Genomic DNA, 21,567 nt, shown 5'->3' on the forward strand with positions numbered 1-21,567 from the left:
TTGTTTTTTTTGTTTTGTTTTGTTTTGTTGAGACAGGGGTTCTCTGTATAGCCCTGGCTGTCCTAGAACTCACTTTGTAGATCAGGCTGGCCTCAAACTCAGAAATTTGCCTGCCTCTGACTCCCAAGTGCTGGGTTTAAAGGCATGTGCCACCTTAATTTTTAAGTGGCCAAACCTGCCAACTTTTGAAACTCAAAAGAATATTCCCTATTCCAAATTTGGATAATCTTTATAGTCTTCTTAAAACTGTATAGATTTCAACTTTAAGAGTTGTATTTTTAATTCACCTGGGAGGTATTTTTAAATACGGAGTTATTCATTTTAGCCACATGACAATTGTGTGGATATTATCGGCTAAACCCATTCTTCCTTCCCTAATTTGAAATGCATGCCTTTAGTTTATATCGAGTTCCCACACATATGTGGGTGGGAGTATTTTGATTTTTCTCTCATCTTCCTGTCAGTACCAAAGTCATACTTTATTGTAATATATATGTATCTGTGCATATGCATCCCACATTTGATGATATGATAGCTATCTCCAGCCAACCTTCCCTCCCGACCTTTGTTTTCTTCAGGGTTTACAAGCTAGTCCACTGGCTCCATATGAACCTCAGAATCACGACCTGCCAAAGAGACACTGTATTTTCACATCTCTGACTCTGTTGAGTTACAGGGTTAGAGCTGACATTTGTAGTATGGAAGATGACCGACCCTTCAGGAAGATAGCACCTCCTTTCCCCAATACTTGCTTGGCTTTGTTTCGTGGTATTGGTGATCTTATTACTTGCTACTTGAGTCTCTGCTGCTAAGGTAAGTGAAAATATTTGCTCACTACCATCACCCTCTTGCTGGTCTTCCATCATATTTTTCTGATGGTGGTTACCCTTAGAAAAAAATTGCATGCATTCTACATGTGACAATGACTAGGCTGGACTCCTACCAGTTTTGTATTGATTTACAGTAATGTTCCTAAAATCAAATGGATATGATATATCCATATTACCTACAGGGTAAAGTTTAATGACTTTTTATGGCTCGCCAGTCTGACTATGTTCTTTCCAGCTCTCCCCAACATGCACTTCGTTTTTCGGGCCAACAAACACACTTTCCTTAAGGTTCCTTGAACAAGGGAAGCATTCCCATGCCTGCCCATTTGCTATTCCCTCTACTTAGAACTCCTTTCCCCACCTCCCTCCTCCACTTTCCAAAGGGAATTTGTTCATCAACTTTAGCTCAGCATCAGTCTCCTAGGGCCATCGTCCTGAAGTCTGACTCCAGGATATTTATCCAGAAGCATCCTGCAGCTAGATTACCACTGAAATCTTTCCTGAAAAGAACATATATAACGTGTAGTTTTAAAAGACTAAGTACTAGTAATGTATTTCAGTAGACGTACCTTAAAAGGGGGGAAGAGGGTTATAATCCCAGCTCTCTGACGAACCAGCCTGGCTTACACAGAGAGTCCCTGGCCAGTCTGGGTTACTGATCCAGTAACTTTGTCAATCTTGCTTCAAAACAATAACAACAAAATCGAAGTCCAACTTCCAGTTTTGAGAATATGAACAGCATCTGCTGGTTCTCCACCTGTGTTAAAGACTAGACAAGGCTGAGCACAAGTGGATGTGGATGGCAGGGCCTAGCAAGACGCAGTGGCTAATCTCTAGTTCTGCTTGCTATCCAAGAATTCGCACCCATTTTGAAGCTGGGCCACAGCTACAAGATAGACACAGTTGGCTTGTCCCTCTGCAGTTTCCTGCACCTGTCACCTGCCATTCTGCAAGCATCAACTTCACTCCAAGGACAAACCCAAAGGTTACTGAGAAAGATAAAGGAGACCATTTTGAAACAGACACACGTAGGTCACTTCTTTACTTTTCTAATCCAGAGACGTCTCTTAATTTCAAGCATCACCAGGGGCTTTCTCAGAAACCTAAATGGTTTGGCCCCAGGATTGCCCTATAGACAGACGGCTGTTGTCCTGCTCTAAGGAGAAATGCGCCTTCTTAGCCTTTGTTTTTTCAACTGTTCTCAGAGCCATGTTTGCCTTAGCAAAAAGCCGGGGTTGCTTGAGTCAGAAGAACAGGGTAGACCCTAACCTCCTCGCCAATAGTTCCCCTACTCCTCCTCTGAGCTTCTCTCCACAGATTCTGAAGGAGGGAAAGCCGCTCTTTCCCAGTCCAACTTATATGTCGTTCGCCATTTACAGCGCCACGCTTCCATTTTCCTATTTGTAAGACGAAGTCGCTGTCTGGTGTATGTCACGACTAACAACACGCACTTTGCCTAGAGTTTAGGGATATCCTGTGAGAATTGAAAATCATCCTCATCGGTACCCTCTGTGCCCATCTGGGACCCAGATGCCTCTGCAGTACGGCTAGATCCAACTACGCCCGCCCCGGGCCACAGAAACAGCGCGCTTGTTGCCAGGCACCGCTCTTGCAGAAGCTCAGAGCCCCTTGCGTCGCCTCACACTCACACAGGCTCCTCCCCGCCCGCGCCCTGCGGGTTTGGGCAACACGCCCACAGGAAGAGGCGGGGCGGCGCGGCCCGCTGCGCTGATTGGCCAGCGCTCGCCTGACGCAGGATCCCGCTATAAGTGCGGCCCGCTGTCCCCTCCTGCGCCAGACGTTCTCGCCCAGAGTCGCCGCGGTTTCCTGCTTCAACAGTGCTTGAACGGAACCCGGTGCTCGACCCCTCCGACCCCCGCCGGCCGCTTCGAGCCTGAGCCCTTTGCAACTTCGTCGTTCCGCCGCTCCAGCGTCGCCACCGCGCCTCGCCCCGCCGCCACCATGACCACCGCGTCTCCCTCGCAAGTGCGCCAGAACTACCACCAGGACGCGGAGGCTGCCATCAACCGCCAGATCAACCTGGAGTTGTATGCCTCCTACGTCTATCTGTCTATGGTGAGTGCGGCCTCCTCAGGGCCACTTGGGGAGCCGGCGGAGGGTGGGTCGGGGCGTGGCCTGCTGCGGGCTTCCCCGCCTTCCAGCGCCCTTCTGGAAAATGGAGTTTGTTCGGGGTTCTTTCCTAAGGCAGGCAGCCCTGCCGTGGCAAGTCTGAGCACATAGCACCTTGTGGCTCCTGCATAGATCAGGCATGTCATTACACCACTTTTTTTTGAAGCCTTAGGGCAGTACGACTGTCAGCCTGGCCAATCAACCCTGCAGTTAGGTGCATTTTCTGCACGCTCGTCCCCTCCGATCACGTGGCCTACAAGCTTCTCTGTTTGGTTATGCATCCTGCTCCAGTTCCTCCTGGAGTATGGCGGGTCTGCTTGGTCATGGTGTCGAGTGGCAGCCTTGGGGCCTGGTGTAAAGAGGCTTATCTCTTGTGAGCTTACTCTTGTCCCCTTCAAAGCAGCCGCCTCCACCTCTCTGCTTATCACAGAGCCTCACTTGCATTGAAACTTATCGCTAGGAATCTCCCCTTCTGTAGTTATCAGTGTCACCCCGACCTTGCATTTACAAGGCATCATGTTACTGTATTTTTCTTATTTTGCATGAGTGTGGCTTACTAACAAGTGGTAGGTACATACTTGTTGGGAAAAGCCTGCTATCAATTGCTGGACAAGGAAGTTTTCCATGTAATAGTTTCTGAAAAACAGGTTTGGGGAAGGCCTGGACTTTGAAACAGGTCCAACTTCTGTGGCTGTCATTCCTGGAATATGAATACACTGAGTGCTTAAAACTGAAAATCAAAGCTTCTCCTAATATATTTGTGCTAAAATGCAATGCCCTCAATTGTTAACAGGGCATGATGCATTAATTTTATAAATCAGTGGTTGTTTGTAGAGCTGGAAGCCTTGTGACCTTGTGTTAGCTACTTTTTACATGATTGGTGAAGGAGGAGAAAAATGGCCTCCCAATGCAGGATACTCTAGCACCCTACCTCTTAGACAAGTAGATTTGGGCTTGGCTTAAATTTTTTTCTCTGCACTAATACCGAGCCGTAGAACACTTGATAAAGCCAAGTCCCAAGGTTTGCCTTCCCATCCTTACTGAACTTTTAAAAGGCCGAGTAGGATGGCTCACAGCCTTTGCATACAGCCATTGCGGTGCCTTGCAGTGGAGATCAGTAACATGTACCCTTTCCACTTTCAGTCTTGTTATTTTGACCGAGATGATGTGGCTCTGAAGAACTTTGCCAAATACTTTCTCCACCAATCTCATGAGGAGAGGGAGCATGCCGAGAAACTGATGAAGCTGCAGAACCAGCGAGGTGGCCGAATCTTCCTGCAGGATATAAAGGTAAGTAGATCCTAGGGGTGCCCTAAATGAGCGGTTAGACTTTATTCAGGAAATGATGGTGCACTGAGGCTTCTGTCCTTGTGTTGTTGGCAAATGGCAGTTGTCGAGCATCCTGCGGTGAAAGCTTAGAGGAAATTGAGGGCAATCCTTTGCCCAGAGCATGATGGCTCAGTGTGAGGTGTTTCCTGGCTTGGGTTGATTGGTAGATGACTTGACCCGATGTTTCATTCAGAAACCAGACCGTGATGACTGGGAGAGCGGGCTGAATGCAATGGAGTGTGCACTGCACTTGGAAAAGAGTGTGAATCAGTCACTACTGGAACTGCACAAACTGGCTACTGACAAGAATGATCCCCACGTGAGTATCGGAAACGTGGGATGAGTGGAGGAGATGATTTGCCGCAGGACTTGGGAGAGCTGACCAGTAACTTTGTCCCATGTTCTCTTTCCTAGTTATGTGACTTCATTGAGACGTATTATCTGAGTGAACAGGTGAAATCCATTAAAGAACTGGGTGACCACGTGACCAACTTACGCAAGATGGGTGCCCCTGAAGCTGGCATGGCAGAATATCTCTTTGACAAGCACACCCTGGGACACGGTGATGAGAGCTAAGCTGACTTCCCCAAAGCCACGTGACTTTACTGGTCACTGAGGCAGTGCATGCATGTCAGGCTGCCTTCATCTTTTCTATAAGTTGCACCAAAACATCTGCTTAAGTTCTTTAATTTGTACCATTTCTTCAAATAAAGAATTTTGGTACCCAGCTTCTTTTCTTTGTGATTGAGGATAAGCATTCCAGCTTCCAGTTGCTTCACCGCCAGTTATACTAATCACACTGAAACACCTAAAAGAATATTCACGTTTATTAAACTCCTTAGTTTGGGAAAGATCGTAAAATACAGGTGTTTTCAGGCAGGACTATTAAGTACTCTTGGTTCTGAGTTACATGCTAGACTGTCGTGGGAACACACTCCTGGGTGTCGCTGCTTGTGTGCCTTTGACTGGGTCAGTGCCCTGCTGGGCATCCTTGCAAGTCAGGGCCAGGCTGTGAGGCATCACTCATAGAGAACAGGTTTGGTGCCAGCTTCATCCCTGTGGGAGAGTATTCATAGCATGAGTTGACTGAGGACAAAGGTGGAAGCAGGTTTAAAACACACTGGGATGGTCTGTAAATGTTAATGTCTAGTACTAGAAGCAAGCTGGAAATTGTTGCCCTTCCACTTACGAAAAAGATGTTCTGGACACAGATGAAACTGGGAATATGGAAGTGGGAAGTTAACACTCAGGATGTGTGATCAAGGTGAGAGGTGTGGAATGTTTGTTAATTGGGCAAAGGTGTCCCAAGAAATGTAAAAGAGAAATGACATTAGGCTTGTGGGTTATGCTTTTTGGAAGTATTAAGCAAGGCCTCAGACCCAAGAAGGTATCCCAGAAGACCGTGGCCAATGCCTGAAGTGAGGTGGGAAGAGCTCAGGTAAAGACAAGTGTTCATTTGCCATCTAACAAATAGTGAGGCTGGCCCTTGAGCTACACTAGCTAGAGTCTCAGTTCTGTCTCAAGGCTACCTGCAAGAGGCTAGCCAACCATCCCTGCAAGAACCACCTCATTACTTCCCAAGAGACATCATTTCAGCATTCTGTTAGTATTGCACTTGCTAGAAGTTTGTTGCTCATATCAAGCCCTTAGGTGGAGTGAACAAAAGGCCTCTATCACAGGGTTCTTTCCTAGGTAGTTGGCATTAACCCTCAGCTAGTGTAGGAACACAAGTTTCCCCCACAGGTCAGTAGTAATGAACTGGGGATTTGTTGGGTAGACTCAGAACTGAAATGGCAGGCACAGGGAATGCAGCTCTTTGGGTGGACAGACCTGTAGGGATAGGACTCTGCATGCTCCTTCATTAGAGCCTGTATATTGGTTGACATCTGGTCCAAACGGCGCTGTTGAAGATGTTCTGTGGGGCTCTCTGGAATGTTCAAGTTAAACTCCACAGTTTTCTTTTTCATGTGACAGATTTCTTGGTAATCTGTGGAAGGCCCATCACCTAGGAACAATTTAACAGTGTTCTTGGTAGGGCTGTAGAGATGTGCCAACAGTCAAAGAGTACTTCCTGCTCTTCCAGAGGGCTTGAGTTTGATTTCCAGCACCCACATCAGGCAGCTCACAAGTGTTTATAACTACAGGGTACCAGTATATGCAGCATATACTCACAAAGTCACACATACATAAAAAAAATAATAATAAAAATAAGCCTTGAAAACAAAGTGTTCTTCTTGGTCTCAGAAGTCATGGGTGTTAGGCTTTTGTGTTTAAGTGTCCATACCTGTGTCTGAACTGGAGGGTGCTGACTGCTCAGTAGGGTGGCTGCTGGGTGCCTGTGGGCCACAATGGGAGCCTCTCCTCTTAAACCTTGGAACACATTTCAAGAAGTCCAGACCCTTAAATTTCCAGACATCTTTCTGGTTTTTCTGGTTGGCATCCTTACACTGGCCTTCGAGGAGGGGGTTCTTAGAACACAATAGTTTGGTCTTTAAGTCTTTCAAGGGAAGATGGTAGTTTTTGGGTTGCAGTCCTAAGAAGCAGCCTATGGTGCTGCTATAGCCACTCTCTTTCTTATCCGTGTCAGCCTCCTCTTTTGACCAAAGCTCTAAGTCTTCTTTCTTTAGGCTGGAAGGAAAAGAGATGTGTAAGATTGAGTAAGTGGACAAAGAAAAGAAGGAAGCAAATGTCTGCCCAGGACCAAGGCTTTACCTCTTCTGATGGATCCTACACTTCCCAGGGAGTCCATCAAGGCCCAATTTACCTTAGATTCTCGCTCACTGATAACATTCAACTTTCCAGTCTAGGATTACAGAGTTGGTGTTCGTAGGTGTGTGATGCACCTGTGTATGCCTGTGTGAAGGCCAGAGGACAATCTCCATTTGTGTCCTCAGAAAGTCATCCACTTTCTTTGGGACAGGCAGGGTCTCCTACTGGCCTGAAGCTCACAAATTAGGCTAGATTATCTGGCCGGCCATCTCCAGGCAACTCTCTGAGTCTGCTTTAGCACTGCGGTTACAAGTGTATGGTGTCAAATGACACCATCTGTTCTGGAGGGCAAGCTCAGGCACTCCTGCTTTAACCCACACTAAATCCCTGAATCCACAGTCTAATCTTTATCAGGCAACCTTCCTGAACATCTCCCTCCGGGCAATGGGAATTTCTACTCCTGGTGAAGCCTGTTCGGATAAGGCCGAGCAGGAACAAAGAACTTATGTTACCCACTGGGGAGTAACATACACTAAAAGGCCTTTGGCTTCCTGGCAGCAGACTTCCTGAGGCCCCAGGACCTTTAATCTGTAAGAAAAAGTTTCCTCAGGGTGGGCCCCTTGCCCACATCCAAAACTCCCCTGGCTCTAAGATCTACTTGCAGGCCAAGGAGGGGGTCACCTCTTGGCCAAAGGCAACTTCTGTTCTGTGTCTGCCCAGTCTTTGGCCATGAGTTACAGCCTACTCCACTACTAGCTTGCACATTCCCTGAATGCAGGACCTGCACCCAGTGCCACACTAGGTTCAGTGTGTGTGTGTGTGTGTGTGTGTGTGTGTGTGTGTGTGTGTGTGTGATGTTCAGATGAAACAGGTTCAAAAACATCTTCCAAAATGTTCCTATTTCTTGTTTCAGCTTAATGAACTCTTTGGCTCATAAAAGAGCAGAAAGCGAGCGGTCTAGTACAGTGTACAAATACATTAGACACTCCAGAGCCTGCTTACCTCTGTCAGCCAGAGGACTGTGTGGGAAGGCCCATCCGGCCTACTGTATCTAGGGGGAATTTGGATGAAATGGGATTGTACAGAGGAAATTTCGGCTGCTGTGGGTGTAAGGAGGTCTTTGTAGGACAATCTATTCAGGAGGCCCTCTCTCCTATTGGGACTCCCTTACAAATACTGTTCCTCCTGCACCCCAGGCTTCCTAGAATTCCATGTCCACGCAAAGGTTACTTTCTCTGGTCAGAGCTAGAAAGCCAGCCTTGGCATCTCATGGCATCATCAATCGCTGACTACCCCTGGAAAAGTCTCTCTGGTCTGTACACAGGAGAGATTGGACTGGAGGGTCTAACAGCGTAGTGGAGAGTATGGAGGTAGCTGGGTGTGGTGGAACACAGCCTGTTTTTAATCTCAGGATTTAAGGGAGGTAGAGGCAGGAGGATTTCTGTGAGTTCAAGGCCAGCCTGGTCTACCTAGTGAGCTCCAGGACATTCAGGACTATGTGGAGAAGCCTGTCTTTAAAAAAAAAAAAAAGTATCGCACATAGTGATGGTTCCCACCTGTATTCCTAGCACTGGATGTGAATTTAAGGCCAGCCTGGGCTAGTCAGGGATTCCAAGGCAGCCCGAACTACATAGTAATGGACTTGTCTCAAACAAAGCAAAACACCAAAGCCAAAGCAACAGTGCCTGCCTCTCACTCCCCAGCATAGTGAGTTTGAAGCCATCCCGGACTATGTGAGACTCAAGAAAACCAATCAAAAATAAGTAGGAAGCATGTGGGGCTAGAACCAGATAGCTGGCTCAGATGTGTCCTTTGTCACTTATGTGCCTTTGGGCTGGGCAACTTTATTAGTCCCTATGAACCTGTACTTAATTGTCTGAAGAGTAGACACAGCAAACAAAGGTTATTGGGAGGGGAAAAAATTAATGTCTGTGAAGAGCACAGTCCACTGGCTAGCCCTTACTGGGCACCCAGTGTAGTAATAAGAGCTGTTCCAAATTGCTTACACTTAAAAAACTTCCCACCCAGTCCCCTGGCACTGTCTACCTGATGTTGAAGGTGGAGCCCATGAAGGAATGCCGGCGAGACCTGGCAGAAGCAGCTGTGTAGGGCGGCTGAGGCGCTGCCTCGTTCCAGTACATGTCACGTTCCATGGGAGGCAAGTTCTGGTGCATCCCATCCACGGACAACAGGGACACCTGGTTGCCAAGGACCGAAGTGGTAGCCAATAGACTGGACAGCTCAGGCAGGACCATGAGCCTGCCCGATGGATGCCTCAGGAACTGTCCGTTAATTCCCTCTGCACCCCAGTTTCCCCTCCCGTGTCACTAAAGACACTGATGCTTGATGCAGTCTCCAAAGTCGAGGTGAGAATCCTGTGAGTGAATGACTGGCTGAGAAAGGTGCTGACGTTAGAGGAGGGGAAGACACTTCACTGTGTGGTCTCCCTGAGAAACTGCTGGGTCCCCTCTTTGGACCCCTCTTTGAGAAGGGTATACGACACAGTCTCTGCACACCCCCTTATACCTGCAGGTTTCTGTCAATGATCCAGTTAGTCTCAAAATCATCATCGTCCTCCCCGAAGGGGTTGATGAGCTGTTCTGCCACCTAGAGGTGGGGAGAGGAGTGACGCTCTGAGAACTTTGTTACTCTGCTTTGCAGCCCCAAGCCTTGGGTCCTCCCATTTTGGCCCCCCTCATGATGCCCTTCCTCCTTAACAATTGTTTTCATGGCCACGGTATTGGGCCCTAGCCACTCCCAATGGGGTGCCCACATACTACTCTTCTGCCTCTCCCTCATGAGCCCGCCTGTCCCTGAAGACCAAACTGTCCCCTCCTATGTCACACAGCAGAGTCATTACCTTGATCTCACCCATGTAAATTTTTGTTCACCTATCTATCTTCCAATATGCATGTATCTGTTGTTTTGTGAGGTTAGAGATAAATGCTGAGGCTGGGCTGAACTAGAGTGGCCAGGAGGGGAGTTTCCTGGACACTGATATCTAAAATACTCAAGCAAAGCTCCACAGAGGTGATATCTGTTTTGTGGGTCCAGGCAACATCCTGATAGTTAGTGAGGTACCCTCAGATAATTTCAGTCATCAAAGTATAATTTAGTGGAGTCTTTAGAAAGCAAAGGGAACTGGGAGAGGGTATATTGAAACTAGAGTGTCTCTCTCTCTCTCTCTCTCTCTCGTGTGTGTGTGTGTGTGTGTGTGTGTGTGTGTGTGTGGTGTGGTGTGTGGGGGGACAGAATAGTTTCTGTATGTATGCTCATGCATGTGTGATATACGCAACCAGATACTTTGCAGCTGCCTGTCTCTCTCCCAAGTGGCTGCTGGCCATGACCCCTTGGCCATGCCCACGCTATGGGGGAGGGTAGTATGCAGTGAGTCTCACCTTCAGCCAGCCCATGTAGAATAAGAATTGCAGGATTGTGAAGACAGGCACAACCAGATCCATCTCATGGCCTGGGTAGTCCTTGTTTGGGTTCAGAAACTGCCTCCCGATCAAGCATGCAAGGAAAAAGCTGTATACTGCCACTGTCACCACCTGGAAGGAGAAAAGGCACGTGTAGCAGAAAGGGCTAAGCAGGGACCATGGTCGAAAGCTTTTGTGTCTACAGCCTTGTTCTGACCTCCACACTTTTGTGACTGGGTCTCTGTTTACCCTTCTTTGTGTGTGTGTGTGTGTGTGTGTGTGTGTGTATTTTGTTTGTTTACTTTTACTTTTTGAGACAAGGTCTCATGTAGCCCAGGCTGGTATGAAACTCACTATATAACCAAGGATGACAGTGAACCTCTGATCCTTTGTCTGTGTTAGCATTTTGTCTAAGCTCTACCCCAAAGTTACCTGGCAACAGCCAGTTGTACCTGACTCACTATAAAAGGGGCTGCTTGCCCCCTCCTCTCTCTATTGTTCTCTTGTCTTCTTGCTCCCACTCTGTCCTATTGCCCCTTCCCCTCTCTCCCCATCCCCCTTTCCCCTCTCTCTCTGAGTACTCATAGCTGGCCTTCCTCCCTCCTCCTCTTCTTCCTCTCTCTCTCTCTCTCTCTCTCTCTCTCTCTCTCTCTCTCTCCTACCCTCTTAACTCCCCTCCCCATGCCCTGAATAACTCTATTCTATACTATACCATCGTTGTGTGGCTGGTCCCTCATGGGGAAGGGATGCCTCAGCATGGGCCCATGGAGGCACCCCCTTCCCCCACACCTGACTACACATCCATAGAACATATTCCTTCTCTCCTTATCTTTTTCTAAAACACAACACTCAGGCCACTAGATCCAGGGGGGTAGAAGTAAAGGTGTGTGGCACCATGACCAGTTTCATGCAATGGCGAAGATCAAACCCAGGGAATCATGCATGCATGGCAAGCACCACCCAATGAGCTCTACCCCTCCATCGCCAGCTCCCCTTTAAGACCAAGACGATAGCACTCCCCCTGCTGGCTGGACCAGGCAGGAGCACAGAATCTTCCAAGTCCAGGCCTGTGAGATTGTATTCAGTCTCTAGGGAAGAGTGCTTTCTGCATCTTTACAGCTGCAGTTTCCCACAGTTCTTACCTGTGTGTACACCAATGGGATACTTATCCAGTCGTAGGCATACAGCTGTCCACACTGAGTACGCAAAGTACACACCTCCTGATGGGCGGGAAAGGGGGATGAGGTGCCGACCGCAGAACCCTCCCACTGCTCTTCCCCAGATACAATGCAATGGCACTAATGGAGCAGCTTTGGCTGTGTGGCCATATGCAGCTCCCTAGACCTGTGTCTCAGTGGCTTCATCTAACAAAAAGGAGCCAGGACATCATAGGCTCACTCAGAGAGGAGGCAGTAGGGAGTTTTGGAGAGGAGCCACCGTGGGCTGTAGAATCTTGTTTGAAATATCATATACTACCAGGACGGGCAGTGTGGGAAGACCCTCCAGCCTTCTCTTTAAAGGAAGCCACAACCCTTCCCACTGCATCCCATGTGTGGGCTCACATTCATCAGGCTCTGGAGCAGGACGGTGTCCCGGATTCGACCTCCAAGATAGGCCTTCATTGACAAGTTGGCAAACCACACCCAGGGCACCCAGAATGTGTTGTGTGGTAGGCCCAACTTCTGCAACTGCTTATGTTCCCCATGGGTCATAAAACCTGCCGGGCAGAGTGGACAAGGCAACAGGTAACTCTAAAGAAGAAGTGGGCTGCACCAGGAAACCCAGCCAGCCCAGTCCCCTAGGGCTCTTTTACCATGTTTGCTTCAACGCACAAAATTATTGAGTCCCAGTTGGGTGCTCTTCTGGATCCCATGGGGCAGGAGGTGGGAGGAGAGGGGGGCTTTGTTATTAGCCAGAGTCAGGCCCTGGCCAAATCAAGGGGAAGCTAGGGACGCGTGTCAAGCCATCCAGCCAGGAAAACGGAGATCAGACCCATCAGTTCCCAAACCCACACATCTTCCCTTATCCCTGAAGGGTGCTTGACCCTTTCTCAAATCCCTCCCTTTTTGGTTTACTCTGGCCTTGCCCTACTCTGAGCACCTGATTCTGACCTGCCCAATTCTGTCCCCAGTCTGACCCCACGGGCCCTGCCCCACTTCACCCTCTTCAAGCCCAGGGGACTCTGGCTCCACCCAGCACCTTGTCAAGTCTCAGGCCCCGTCTCCGGTTAGGCTTGGCCCTGCGGGCCCACCCACTCCAGATACTGCCAACCTGCTAGCACCAGGTGGTGAAGAGTGGGAAAGCGCTTGTAGACCGAGGTGCTGATGCTGCGCAGGATGAGCACTTGGCCCAGGATGGCGTAGCGGATGAGCGTGCGCCGCAGCAAACGGCCTTCCTCATCCTTGCCCTCCACGAAGCTAGACACCTGGATCATGAGGCGGTCGGGCCACGGCAAGTTCTCGTACTGGCTCCACCAGCGGCTCACCACCAATGTAACATAGAAACCTGGGGAGGAGGAAGGAGGAGGTACAAGCGGGGAGGGGCCAGGCTGTGGCCAGAGACTAGCGCCCGGTGAACCCTTGCTTTCTCCGTCTTCCTGATGTGTGTGGGCCAGCCCTTAAGGCCACTGGCCCCCCTCACCCCACTCTCCGCCCCTGGTGGAGGTCCGCCCATTGTGTAACAGGAGCTAGGGAGAGGCCACCGGACCCCGAACAGCCGCAAGGGGGCGCTCACCCAGAACGAAGGATATAGGGATGAGCTGAATGTAGCTGTCGCAGTACAGAGCCAGCTTCTCAAACAACAGCTGCTGATCACTCGAGAGAACCATTCTGGCGTGGGTGAGGCATTGAGAGGAAATGGCTAAGAATGTGTCCCTACTTCCGACTGGGGAGGGTGGAGGTAGGATGAACTGGGCATCTGGGTGTTTACCCTTTCACTGGTCTGGCCCAGGGTCACTCTCTGACTGAGATAGGTTCTTGGAACGGGTCACTTCTAGCGTGTGTGTGTGTGTGTGTGTGTGTGTGTGTGTGTGTGTGTGTTTATCGGTCTATTGTTGCCACTGCCACACTGGGAATGGAACCCAGCTGTTGCTCATGTTGGAAAAACACTTCACCACTAAGATACATACCCAGTTCTTCACTTTTAAACAAGCCAAGGGACAGTGGTTTGGAGCACTTGTTGTTCTTGTGGAAGACCCAGATTGAGTTTCCTAGCACCCACATGGCACTTAGAACCAAATTAAGTTCAGTTCTGGACCGTGTGTGTCTGATATCCCCTTCTGGCCTCCTTGAGCAATACACACAAGTACACATACGTACATACATACATACATACATACATACAGGCAAAGCACTCATACACATAAAAATAAATCTTAACAAATAAATAAAAGCAGGTAGAAACAAAGAGTGTTTTGGTGATTTGATTTAGTTTCTTGAGACAGGATTTTTCTGTATAACAGCCCTGGCTATCCTGGAATTCACTTTGTAAACTCAGAGAGATCTGCCTACCTCTGCCTCCTGAGTCCTAGGACTAAAGGGGTGCTCCACCAAACAAGTGCTTGGTTCTCTCTCTCTCTCTCTCTCTCTCTCTCTCTCTATATATATATATATATATATATGCACACATATGTATAATTTGTTATATATTTATTTGTATATAAATTTATTTATTTATATGGTAGAGGGCTTTGTAGCTTAGTGGAATAGTGCTTGCCTATCACATGTAAGTTCATAGGTTCAGTCTCTACACCACATGTGGGAATGAACCCAGGCACAGTCTCTCTCTCTCTCTCTCTCTCTCTCTCTCTCTCTCTCACACACACACACACACACACACACACACACACACACACACACACACACCGAGAGGGATGGCTAGGCTGAGCATCGAGTTTTAGGGCCATGGAGTGGCTCTTGATGGTATTTTAATAGTACTACATATCATGTAAGATGCATCTGTACAAACCCACAGGGTGTAGGACACCATGAATGAACCCTGGTGGCAACTATGACGTTCTAGTGACAGTGGTGTGACAAGGCAAGCTCACTGACTGCAGCAACAAACATGCCAGCGTGCATTTGTGCTTCACTTAAAGCAGAGGCTGGAATGGGCACAGATGAGAAATCTCTCAAGTGTTTAATCAGCTGTTTAATTTTTATGCAAACATGTTCTTAAAAAATAACCTCTAGCCAGGCATTAATCACAGAGGCTGAAACAGAGGGGCAAAGGGGCAGAGGGACAGAGGGACAGAGGGGCAGAGGGACAGAGGGACAGAGGGACAGAGGGACAGAGGCAGGCAGTTCTCTGTGAGTTTGAGGTAAGACTGATCTATACAGAGAGTTCCAGGACAGGCAAGACTACATAGAAAGATCTTGTCTTAAAAATAAAATAAAGTCCTGACTTGGCATAGTGGCTCCTGCCTGTGATCCTAGCACTTGGGAGGCAGAAGACAAGAAGAGCACCTCACTGCAAGTTTGAGGCCAGCTTTGTCTGCATAGGGAGTTCTAGGACAGGCAGGGCTACTTACCAAGACTTGTCCCCAAGAATTACTTAATTGGGGCTGGGGAAATGGCTCCCTGGTTAAGAGTACTTGTCACTCTGGCAAAGAGTTCAGTTCCCAGAACCCATGTGACATCACAGGCCGTGTATAACTCCAGTTCTAGAGGACCCAGTGCCTCCTTCTGACCTTCACAGGCACCAGGCACATACAGGGTACACAGACATAAACGCAGGGAAAACACTCATACATGTAAAATAAAAATTAAAAATCTAAAAACAGACAATGTAATTAATTAAGTTCTAAATTTTTTGTGGGTTTTTTTGTTTGTTTGTTTATGTTTTTCGAGATAGGGTTTCTCTGTGTAGTCCTGGCTGTCCTGGAACTCAGAAATCCACCTGCCTCTGCCTCCCAAGTGCAGGGATTAAAGGCCTGCGCCACTGCTGCCCGGCATAAATTCTAATTTTTAAAGTGCCAGATACCAGTGTGCTATTATTAGAACATACTCCAGAATTGTAGATATTTAATATTTTTAATGCATAGTAGGTATGATTGTTTTGTAAACTTTTATTTATGTATCTATTTCTTGAGTATGCGTGTGTGTGTGTGTGTGTGTGTGTGTGTGTGAGTGAGTGAGTGAGAGAGAGAGAGAGAGAGACAAAGACAGAAAGAGAGAGACAGAGAGACAGAGACAGAGAGAAAAAAACATGGGTGTGCAAATACATGGCACATGTGTGGAGATAAGAGGACAACTTGTGGGAATTGATGTTCTCTTGTAATTTGTAGATCCTGGAGATTAAACTCAGATTGTCCAGCCCACATGCAGGTGCCTCCACAGAACTGAACCATCTCAGAAGCCCGTGGGTTTTTTTTTGTGTTTTTGTTTGTTTGTTTGTTTGTTTTTTCGAGACGGGTTTCTCTGTATAGCCCTGGCTATCCTGGAACTCACTTTGTAGATCAGGCTGGCCTCAAACTCATAAATCCGCCTTCCTCTGCCTCCCCAGTGCTGGGATTAAAGGCGTGCGCCACCACGCCCAGCTCCGTGATTTCTTTTTTTTCAGCCAGTGATTTTCACTTAAAATGTTATCAGATAGTCCACGATCATACCCATCTGACATTTTATTCTTTATAAATACATTTTTACTGAAATAAACATATGAAACTGCATTGTGGGTGTCTGAGTGCCTAAATAAAACGAGATCAGCCCAGTTGGACTTGCTCAGGCCAGAGGTCCACATCCCTCCCTGGGTTACAGAGAAAGAGTTCCAGAGTCTCCTCTGGCCTGGATTAAAGTATCTTCCCAGTCTGATTTGTGTGTGTGTGTGTGTGTGTGTGTGTGTGTGTGTGTGGTGTATGTGGTGTGTGTGTGTGTGTGTGTATGGTGTGAGTGTGTGTGTGGTGTATGTGGTGTGTGTGTGTGGTGTGTGTGTGTGGTGTGTGTGTGTGTGTGTGTGTGTGGTGTGTGTGTGTGTGTGTGTGTGGTGTATGTGGTGTGTGTGTGTGTGGTGTATGTGGTGTGTGTGTGTGTGTGTGGTGTGTGTGTGTGTGGTGTATGTGGTGTGTGTGTGTGTGTGTGTGGTGTATGTGGTGGTGTGTGTGTGTGGTGTGTGTGTATGTGTGTGTGTGTGGTGTATGTGTGTGTGTGTGTGGTGTGTGTGTGTTTGTGTGTGTGTGGGGTGTGTGTGTGTGTGTGTGTGTGGTGTGTGTGTGTGGTGTATGTGGTGTGTATGTGTGTGTGTGTGTTTGTGTGGTGTGTGTGTGTATGGTGTGTGTGTATTGGGGATTGACCTGGGGATGACACACATGCCAGGCAAATGCTATTTCTCTGAGCTGCAAGACAAGCTCCAGGTCTTTTGTTTTTCTCCCTAGCCTCCTCTCCAATGACCAGGCCTGGCCAGGAGTTCAGCTCAGTCTTATAAGGGAGCTGGAACATCAGACCCTCTCCTGCTCAGCTCCGTGCTCCTCCCTCACTCTTATCTCCACTCCACTTACATGCTTGGAGGCCCCTCCCCCATGAGCTCCCGACCCTCTTACCTGTAGAGTCCACGGATGGAATAGTAGAGGAATATGAAGACAAGGAATTCTCCATACAGCAGCTTGTAGATGCTGCCTCGCCAGCACAGGAGGAGGGACGAGAACGAACCGAGGCGGGCATTGGCTACTTTGTTTGTGTAGGTGATAGTCATGGCTTGGCACTGGGCAGCAGTAGGTGGGCTTGGGTCCTGGTGAGCAGGCAGAGTGATGTGGGAATGGATAGGAGTCAAAGACTAGGTTCTGATCTTGGACTTGCATGAGTTTAGTCCTACCCTACCCTGGGCCTCTATTTTCTAGCCTGAGACACAGAAGGCAGGTCTGTGAATTGCCACACATTCTTGATTTTGTGTGATGGCAAAAGGCAGCTGCAAGGGCAGTAGCAACAGTCACACAGAGCTCAGGGCTTCAGAGCCAGGCAGCATGAGCTCCCAACCCATTTTCTCGGTTTCCTCAATCGTACTGGAGTGAGTAGCTCCGTGATTTAGGCAAGCTGTGCTCACCGCCATGTGCCCATCCCCTCCCCCGCCCAGCCTGGCAAGAGGGAATGCCCTTCTGATAGTTACTGAATGGTGACCTCCAAGGCTATCCACCCACCTGGGGGCGGGTGGGGGGTGATGGATGCTTTTCCTGAGGTCAGTCCATGGCCCCCCTCCACATTAGGTCATCTCCTAGGAAAAAGGTCCCCAGCCATCCTACTGGAAGTCATGCCTCAGTTGTCACCAGCAGCATCTTCCCCGTGTGCTTGATCCTTCTACATGGTGCATTGTTTCTACTTGAATCCGTGTGCCACCGGGCACTCCTGCTTACCCTTTGTTCTCTTCTCCCCCCAAAAGCTCTTAGTGTGTTCTCAGCATAGTTGCTCAATAAAAACGGATTAAACCAGTGATCAACTAACCCATTCCCACCATTCCAGTGCCACCACAAACCAGCTGTTGTCTCTGTGCCTGCACACAAAGTTCATTCCTACCTCGGGGTCTTTGCACAGACATACAGAGCCCACATCTCCCACATGTGCTCCCGATGTGTGCCCATCACAACTGCATACATAAGCACAGGTGACCACTCCTAAAAGCCCCCAAAGCCCCGGCCCTGTCCACCTGGGGCAGCCCCTGCTCACACAGGGTTCCAGCAGTTCAGGTAACCCCATAAAAGCTCTGGCCACTATGTTGATGGGACTTTCTGAGACCCTGGGGCAGGTACCCTTGCCCATACTTGGAGGCTGGCACTGCCCACCTAGATAGTGCTGAGTTATCACCTGACTTTCTAAGCAAAAGGTTCTACAAAGAAGCCATTGTCTCAGCCCCTCCTGTCATCTGCTCAAAATCAGCAGCCAGCACAGCCTGGCCAGCGTTCCTCTAATTCTTTCCTGGGGAGTGTTGACTTATTAGGCTGGAATTAGGTGCCATAGCCCCTCTTCCATGGCTCTAAGTTTAGATCAAGAAATCTGTGCCAGGTGGTGGTGCCGCACGTCCTTAATCCTAGCGCTTGGGAGGCAGAGGCAGGTGAATTTCTGAGTTCAAGGCCAGCCTGGTCTACAAAGTGAGTTCCAGGACAGCCAGGGCTACACAGAGAAACCCTGTCTCGATAAATAAATAAATAAATAAATAAATAAATAAATAAATAAATAAATAAATAAATCTGTGTCGCCGCCACTGCGTCCTGACCCTTGAAGTCTTTCAGAGAAGATCTGGGGCAAGATTGAGCTCCATCTAAGGTATCAAGAGCTCAGGGGAAGAAGGAGACTTTGTCCAGGTCTCTGGGGACCGCTCTGGAACAATTGACACATGCCACTGGCTTCTAGCGACCTGTGTGCTAGCTGTGACTGAGCCACAGCGTCCTCGTCTGAAAAGGATGTGTTGCTCTGGAATGTCAGCACAGTTAAAAGTAACATCAATGCATATATTGGTGAGAAGCTCTGATTGGCCGCTGGTGACATCATAGGTTGTGGTGGCTTGTTTAGTTGGCAGGGCCTACTAGTAGGTACTTCAAAGTCAGAAAAAGAAAAGGGGAGCAGGAAGGCAACGGGGCTTGATGCTATTTAAACGGCCTAATCCCAGACAGCCTGAGAAAAACAAAGACACATGCCCAAGCATCCAGAGGGAGCTGGGTGGCATCTCAGCAGCTCAGGCAACCTTAGTGTGCCAGTCCTTTCTGTAGGTTCTTCTGAGCACCAGGCTAAGATGAGAGTTTGCCAACAAGCCACTGTACATGAAGAGCATGGACAGCAAGTCTTCACTGACTGAGACAGTTGCCAAGACAGTTACCAAATACGCAGCTTCTCCAGACCTTAGGAGCCTGATGCTGTGTCCTTGGAAACGTTGCGTTTTTATCAAGTGCTGTAGGCGTCTGTGGTTTGGGTGGTCTTGGGAACCACGCTTCTGGGAGTCCCAATTTACATTATGATCCTGAGCCTTAAAGTGAATCCACCCTCCTACTCTCTACTTCCTCTCCCGCTCCCACACCCCTTCAGACACTCCCTAAGGAAACTGAGCTTGCAGGTGATTCTGACACACAGGTTTTTGCCTGTTTAACTCTGTTCAGAAGGGAGGGGGGATTGTTTCACCATGACCTTGACTACGTTTCTAATCATAGTGAACAATAAAGCTGGTGTTATCCTGAGAGTCTGCTGAGATTGGGGGCAATCTTGGAGGATGAAAAGTACCCACCCCTCCCTGCCACTCTGTCCCTGTCCTTAATTGGACAGAGAAGGGACAGGACAGTTGTGAATGTCTTTTCATCTGAAAAGAGGGTGAGAATAAGTGCTGGCTCACTTACTGCAAGATGAGAGTGAGAGTGATAGACACGGCAGGCCTGGGGAGGATCTGCAAAGTCAAACCCAATGCTGCCTGCGCCCCACTGGGCAGGGGCAGACCCAGTGCTGCCTGCGCCCCACTGGGCAGGGGCAGACCCAGTGCTGCCTGCGCCCCACTGGGCAGGGGCAGACCCAACTTGCCCAGGTGCGGGTTTTCCATTGTAATGTACAGCTGGACCGAGAATCTCTGTGGGCTCCTACCTGTTTCTCCTCTTTTCTTCAATACATACTGACCTTCACAAGAGAGCTTGCTATCTAATAGGTGTTCTCTCTCTCTCTCTCTCTCTCTCTCTCTCTCTCTCTCTCTCACACACACACACACACACACACACACACACACACACACAGAGTCTACATTGAGGTGTGTTCTCATGTAGCTCAGGATAGCTTTGAACTTTCTATGTAGCCCAGGACCATGAAATTCTAACACTTCTCTCTGTACTTCCTGAGAGCTGAGATTACAGATGTGAGCCACCATATCCAACAGATAAGTGCTGGGGATCCAGTGCAGGGTTTCATGCACACCAGGCAAGAACTCCTCCCACTGAGATAAATCCCAGTCCAATAAATATATATTTAATTAAAGTTGAATATGTTTCTAGCAGAGTAGTTCAAAACAAAACACCTGTAAACACTGCCTTAAACACTGCCTTAATGGACTCCTGCATCCCTTATGTTGGTCACTAGAGGTCACCATTGACTTAGTTCTTGCCAGGGAAGCCTAGTCCAGTTGTTCAGGTGTCAGTGATCATCAAAGTTGTCTTTGGAAGTCGCCGTTATCTCCTTGACCATTACCAGTAGCTACATAGTATTTTAGAAGAGCTGGGAAGTGCTGGAGAACTTCTTTGGTTTTCTGTGAAGCCCAGTTCTTCACCGTTAACCAGTTCTTCACTTGCTAGTGCTGCTCTCTGCTTCTTCCAGTCTCAAGATGTCTCCAGAGACACTGTGAACAATCTGCTCCTAGACCCACACAACTCTAAGCACATTCAAACATAAGACATGGTGTCCCACGGGCCTCAAACACAAATGTGTCTCCAGTCAACCAGACAGGCCTCAGGTATACAGTAAAGCCCAAGACATACCTGGATACAGGACCCCAGAATAACCTCCTACAAGGAGAGTGCCCAGCGCAGCCAAGACCACTCTCCCTTTCCATCCCACAAGAAGTTATTCAACAAAACATCTCTGATACCAGGGTAGAATCTGTTCTAACTCCTGCCTCTAAGAAGACAAGAGTTGAGAGACTCTAAAAAAAAATATTTAAAACCTCCAGCAGAGAATGGGAGTGAGAGTGTCTGAGAGGCCAGGGAAGCCTACAGAGTGGGAGCTCTGGAGTTGGTGTTTGAAGCAGGAGTAGAAGCTCACTGAGCCGAGAAGATGTAAGCACATAAGAACAGCCCACGGCAAGTCACTGAGGCATTGCCGAGGGACTGTTGAGTGTAAAACACTCAGGTGACACTGGTGCTCAAGGCAGACCTTTTGGCCAAGGCCACATCACTACCAATGAACCAGGACTAGGACCCGGGACCTAAAGTCTTCTAAGTTTGGGTCCTGGGCCCTTTCTACCACGAACCATGACCTCTGCCCTGGAGGAGGGTTACCTGGGGCCTGAGGCTTACCTGTTAGGGTTTCTGTAGGGTTTGAAGGGAGGTCTGAGGAATGAAGGGTGTGCAGAGAAGACTTTGATGGTAGCAGAGCCCATGCTCTCTAGCCCTCTGGTAGAGAGTCATGTCAGGGAGCAAGCAGAGCACATAGGGCTGATGGGTGAAGGTTCTGGACCCAGAACATTACAGCCTCCTCATCTAA

The 21,567-nt window shown here is 48.6% G+C and overlaps 2 protein-coding genes across 3 annotated transcripts; one reads left to right on the plus strand and one right to left on the minus strand.

Annotated features, from left to right (window-relative positions):
* Positions 1-522: 522 nt before the first annotated feature.
* Fth1 (ferritin heavy polypeptide 1) lies at positions 523-5,034 on the plus strand. Of its 2 annotated transcripts, NR_073181.1 has the most exons (5): positions 523-813; positions 2,291-2,906; positions 4,104-4,250; positions 4,483-4,608; positions 4,704-5,034. NR_073181.1 is itself a non-coding variant. In NM_010239.2 (4 exons), exons 1-4 carry the CDS (start codon positions 2,793-2,795, stop codon positions 4,863-4,865), a joined length of 549 nt encoding a protein of 182 aa, NP_034369.1. In that variant the 5' UTR covers positions 2,569-2,792; the 3' UTR covers positions 4,866-5,034. The 2 variants fall into 2 exon arrangements, 1 of the variants encoding a protein (NP_034369.1); NM_010239.2 differs by lacking the exon at positions 523-813 and having other exon boundaries at positions 2,569-2,906.
* A 60-nt stretch (positions 5,035-5,094) lies between these two features.
* On the minus strand, positions 5,095-21,556 carry Best1 (bestrophin 1). The gene is made up of 12 exons (NM_011913.2): positions 21,381-21,556; positions 16,950-17,137; positions 13,151-13,245; positions 12,689-12,922; positions 11,980-12,134; positions 11,560-11,637; positions 10,397-10,549; positions 9,525-9,605; positions 9,045-9,196; positions 6,574-6,917; positions 6,120-6,294; positions 5,095-5,345 (listed from the first exon to the last, which is right to left on the minus strand). The coding sequence occupies exons 2-12, from the start codon at positions 17,099-17,101 to the stop codon at positions 5,309-5,311; spliced, it is 1,656 nt and encodes a 551-aa protein (NP_036043.2). The 5' UTR covers positions 17,102-17,137; positions 21,381-21,556; the 3' UTR covers positions 5,095-5,308.
* Positions 21,557-21,567: the final 11 nt, after the last annotated feature.

This window comes from Mus musculus, chromosome 19, assembly GCF_000001635.26.
Source record: "Mus musculus strain C57BL/6J chromosome 19, GRCm38.p6 C57BL/6J".
Classification (NCBI taxonomy): domain Eukaryota; kingdom Metazoa; phylum Chordata; class Mammalia; order Rodentia; family Muridae; genus Mus; species Mus musculus.

Excerpts from the sequence above, each read along its gene's own strand:
- Fth1 (NM_010239.2), top strand. The coding sequence starts at position 2,793 with ATGACCACCGCGTCTCCCTCGCAAGTGCGCCAGAACTACCACCAGGAC. Across the intron at positions 2,907-4,103 it reads CCTACGTCTATCTGTCTATG|TCTTGTTATTTTGACCGAGA; the intron begins GTGAGTGCGGCC and ends TTCCACTTTCAG. Across the intron at positions 4,609-4,703 it reads CTGACAAGAATGATCCCCAC|TTATGTGACTTCATTGAGAC; the intron begins GTGAGTATCGGA and ends TCTCTTTCCTAG.
- Best1 (NM_011913.2), bottom strand. The coding sequence starts at position 17,101 with ATGACTATCACCTACACAAACAAAGTAGCCAATGCCCGCCTCGGTTCG. Across the intron at positions 12,135-12,688 it reads TCACCACCTGGTGCTAGCAG|GTTTTATGACCCATGGGGAA; the intron begins GTTGGCAGTATC and ends TCTGCCCGGCAG. Across the intron at positions 9,606-10,396 it reads TCTACATGGGCTGGCTGAAG|GTGGCAGAACAGCTCATCAA; the intron begins GTGAGACTCACT and ends CCCCACCTCTAG.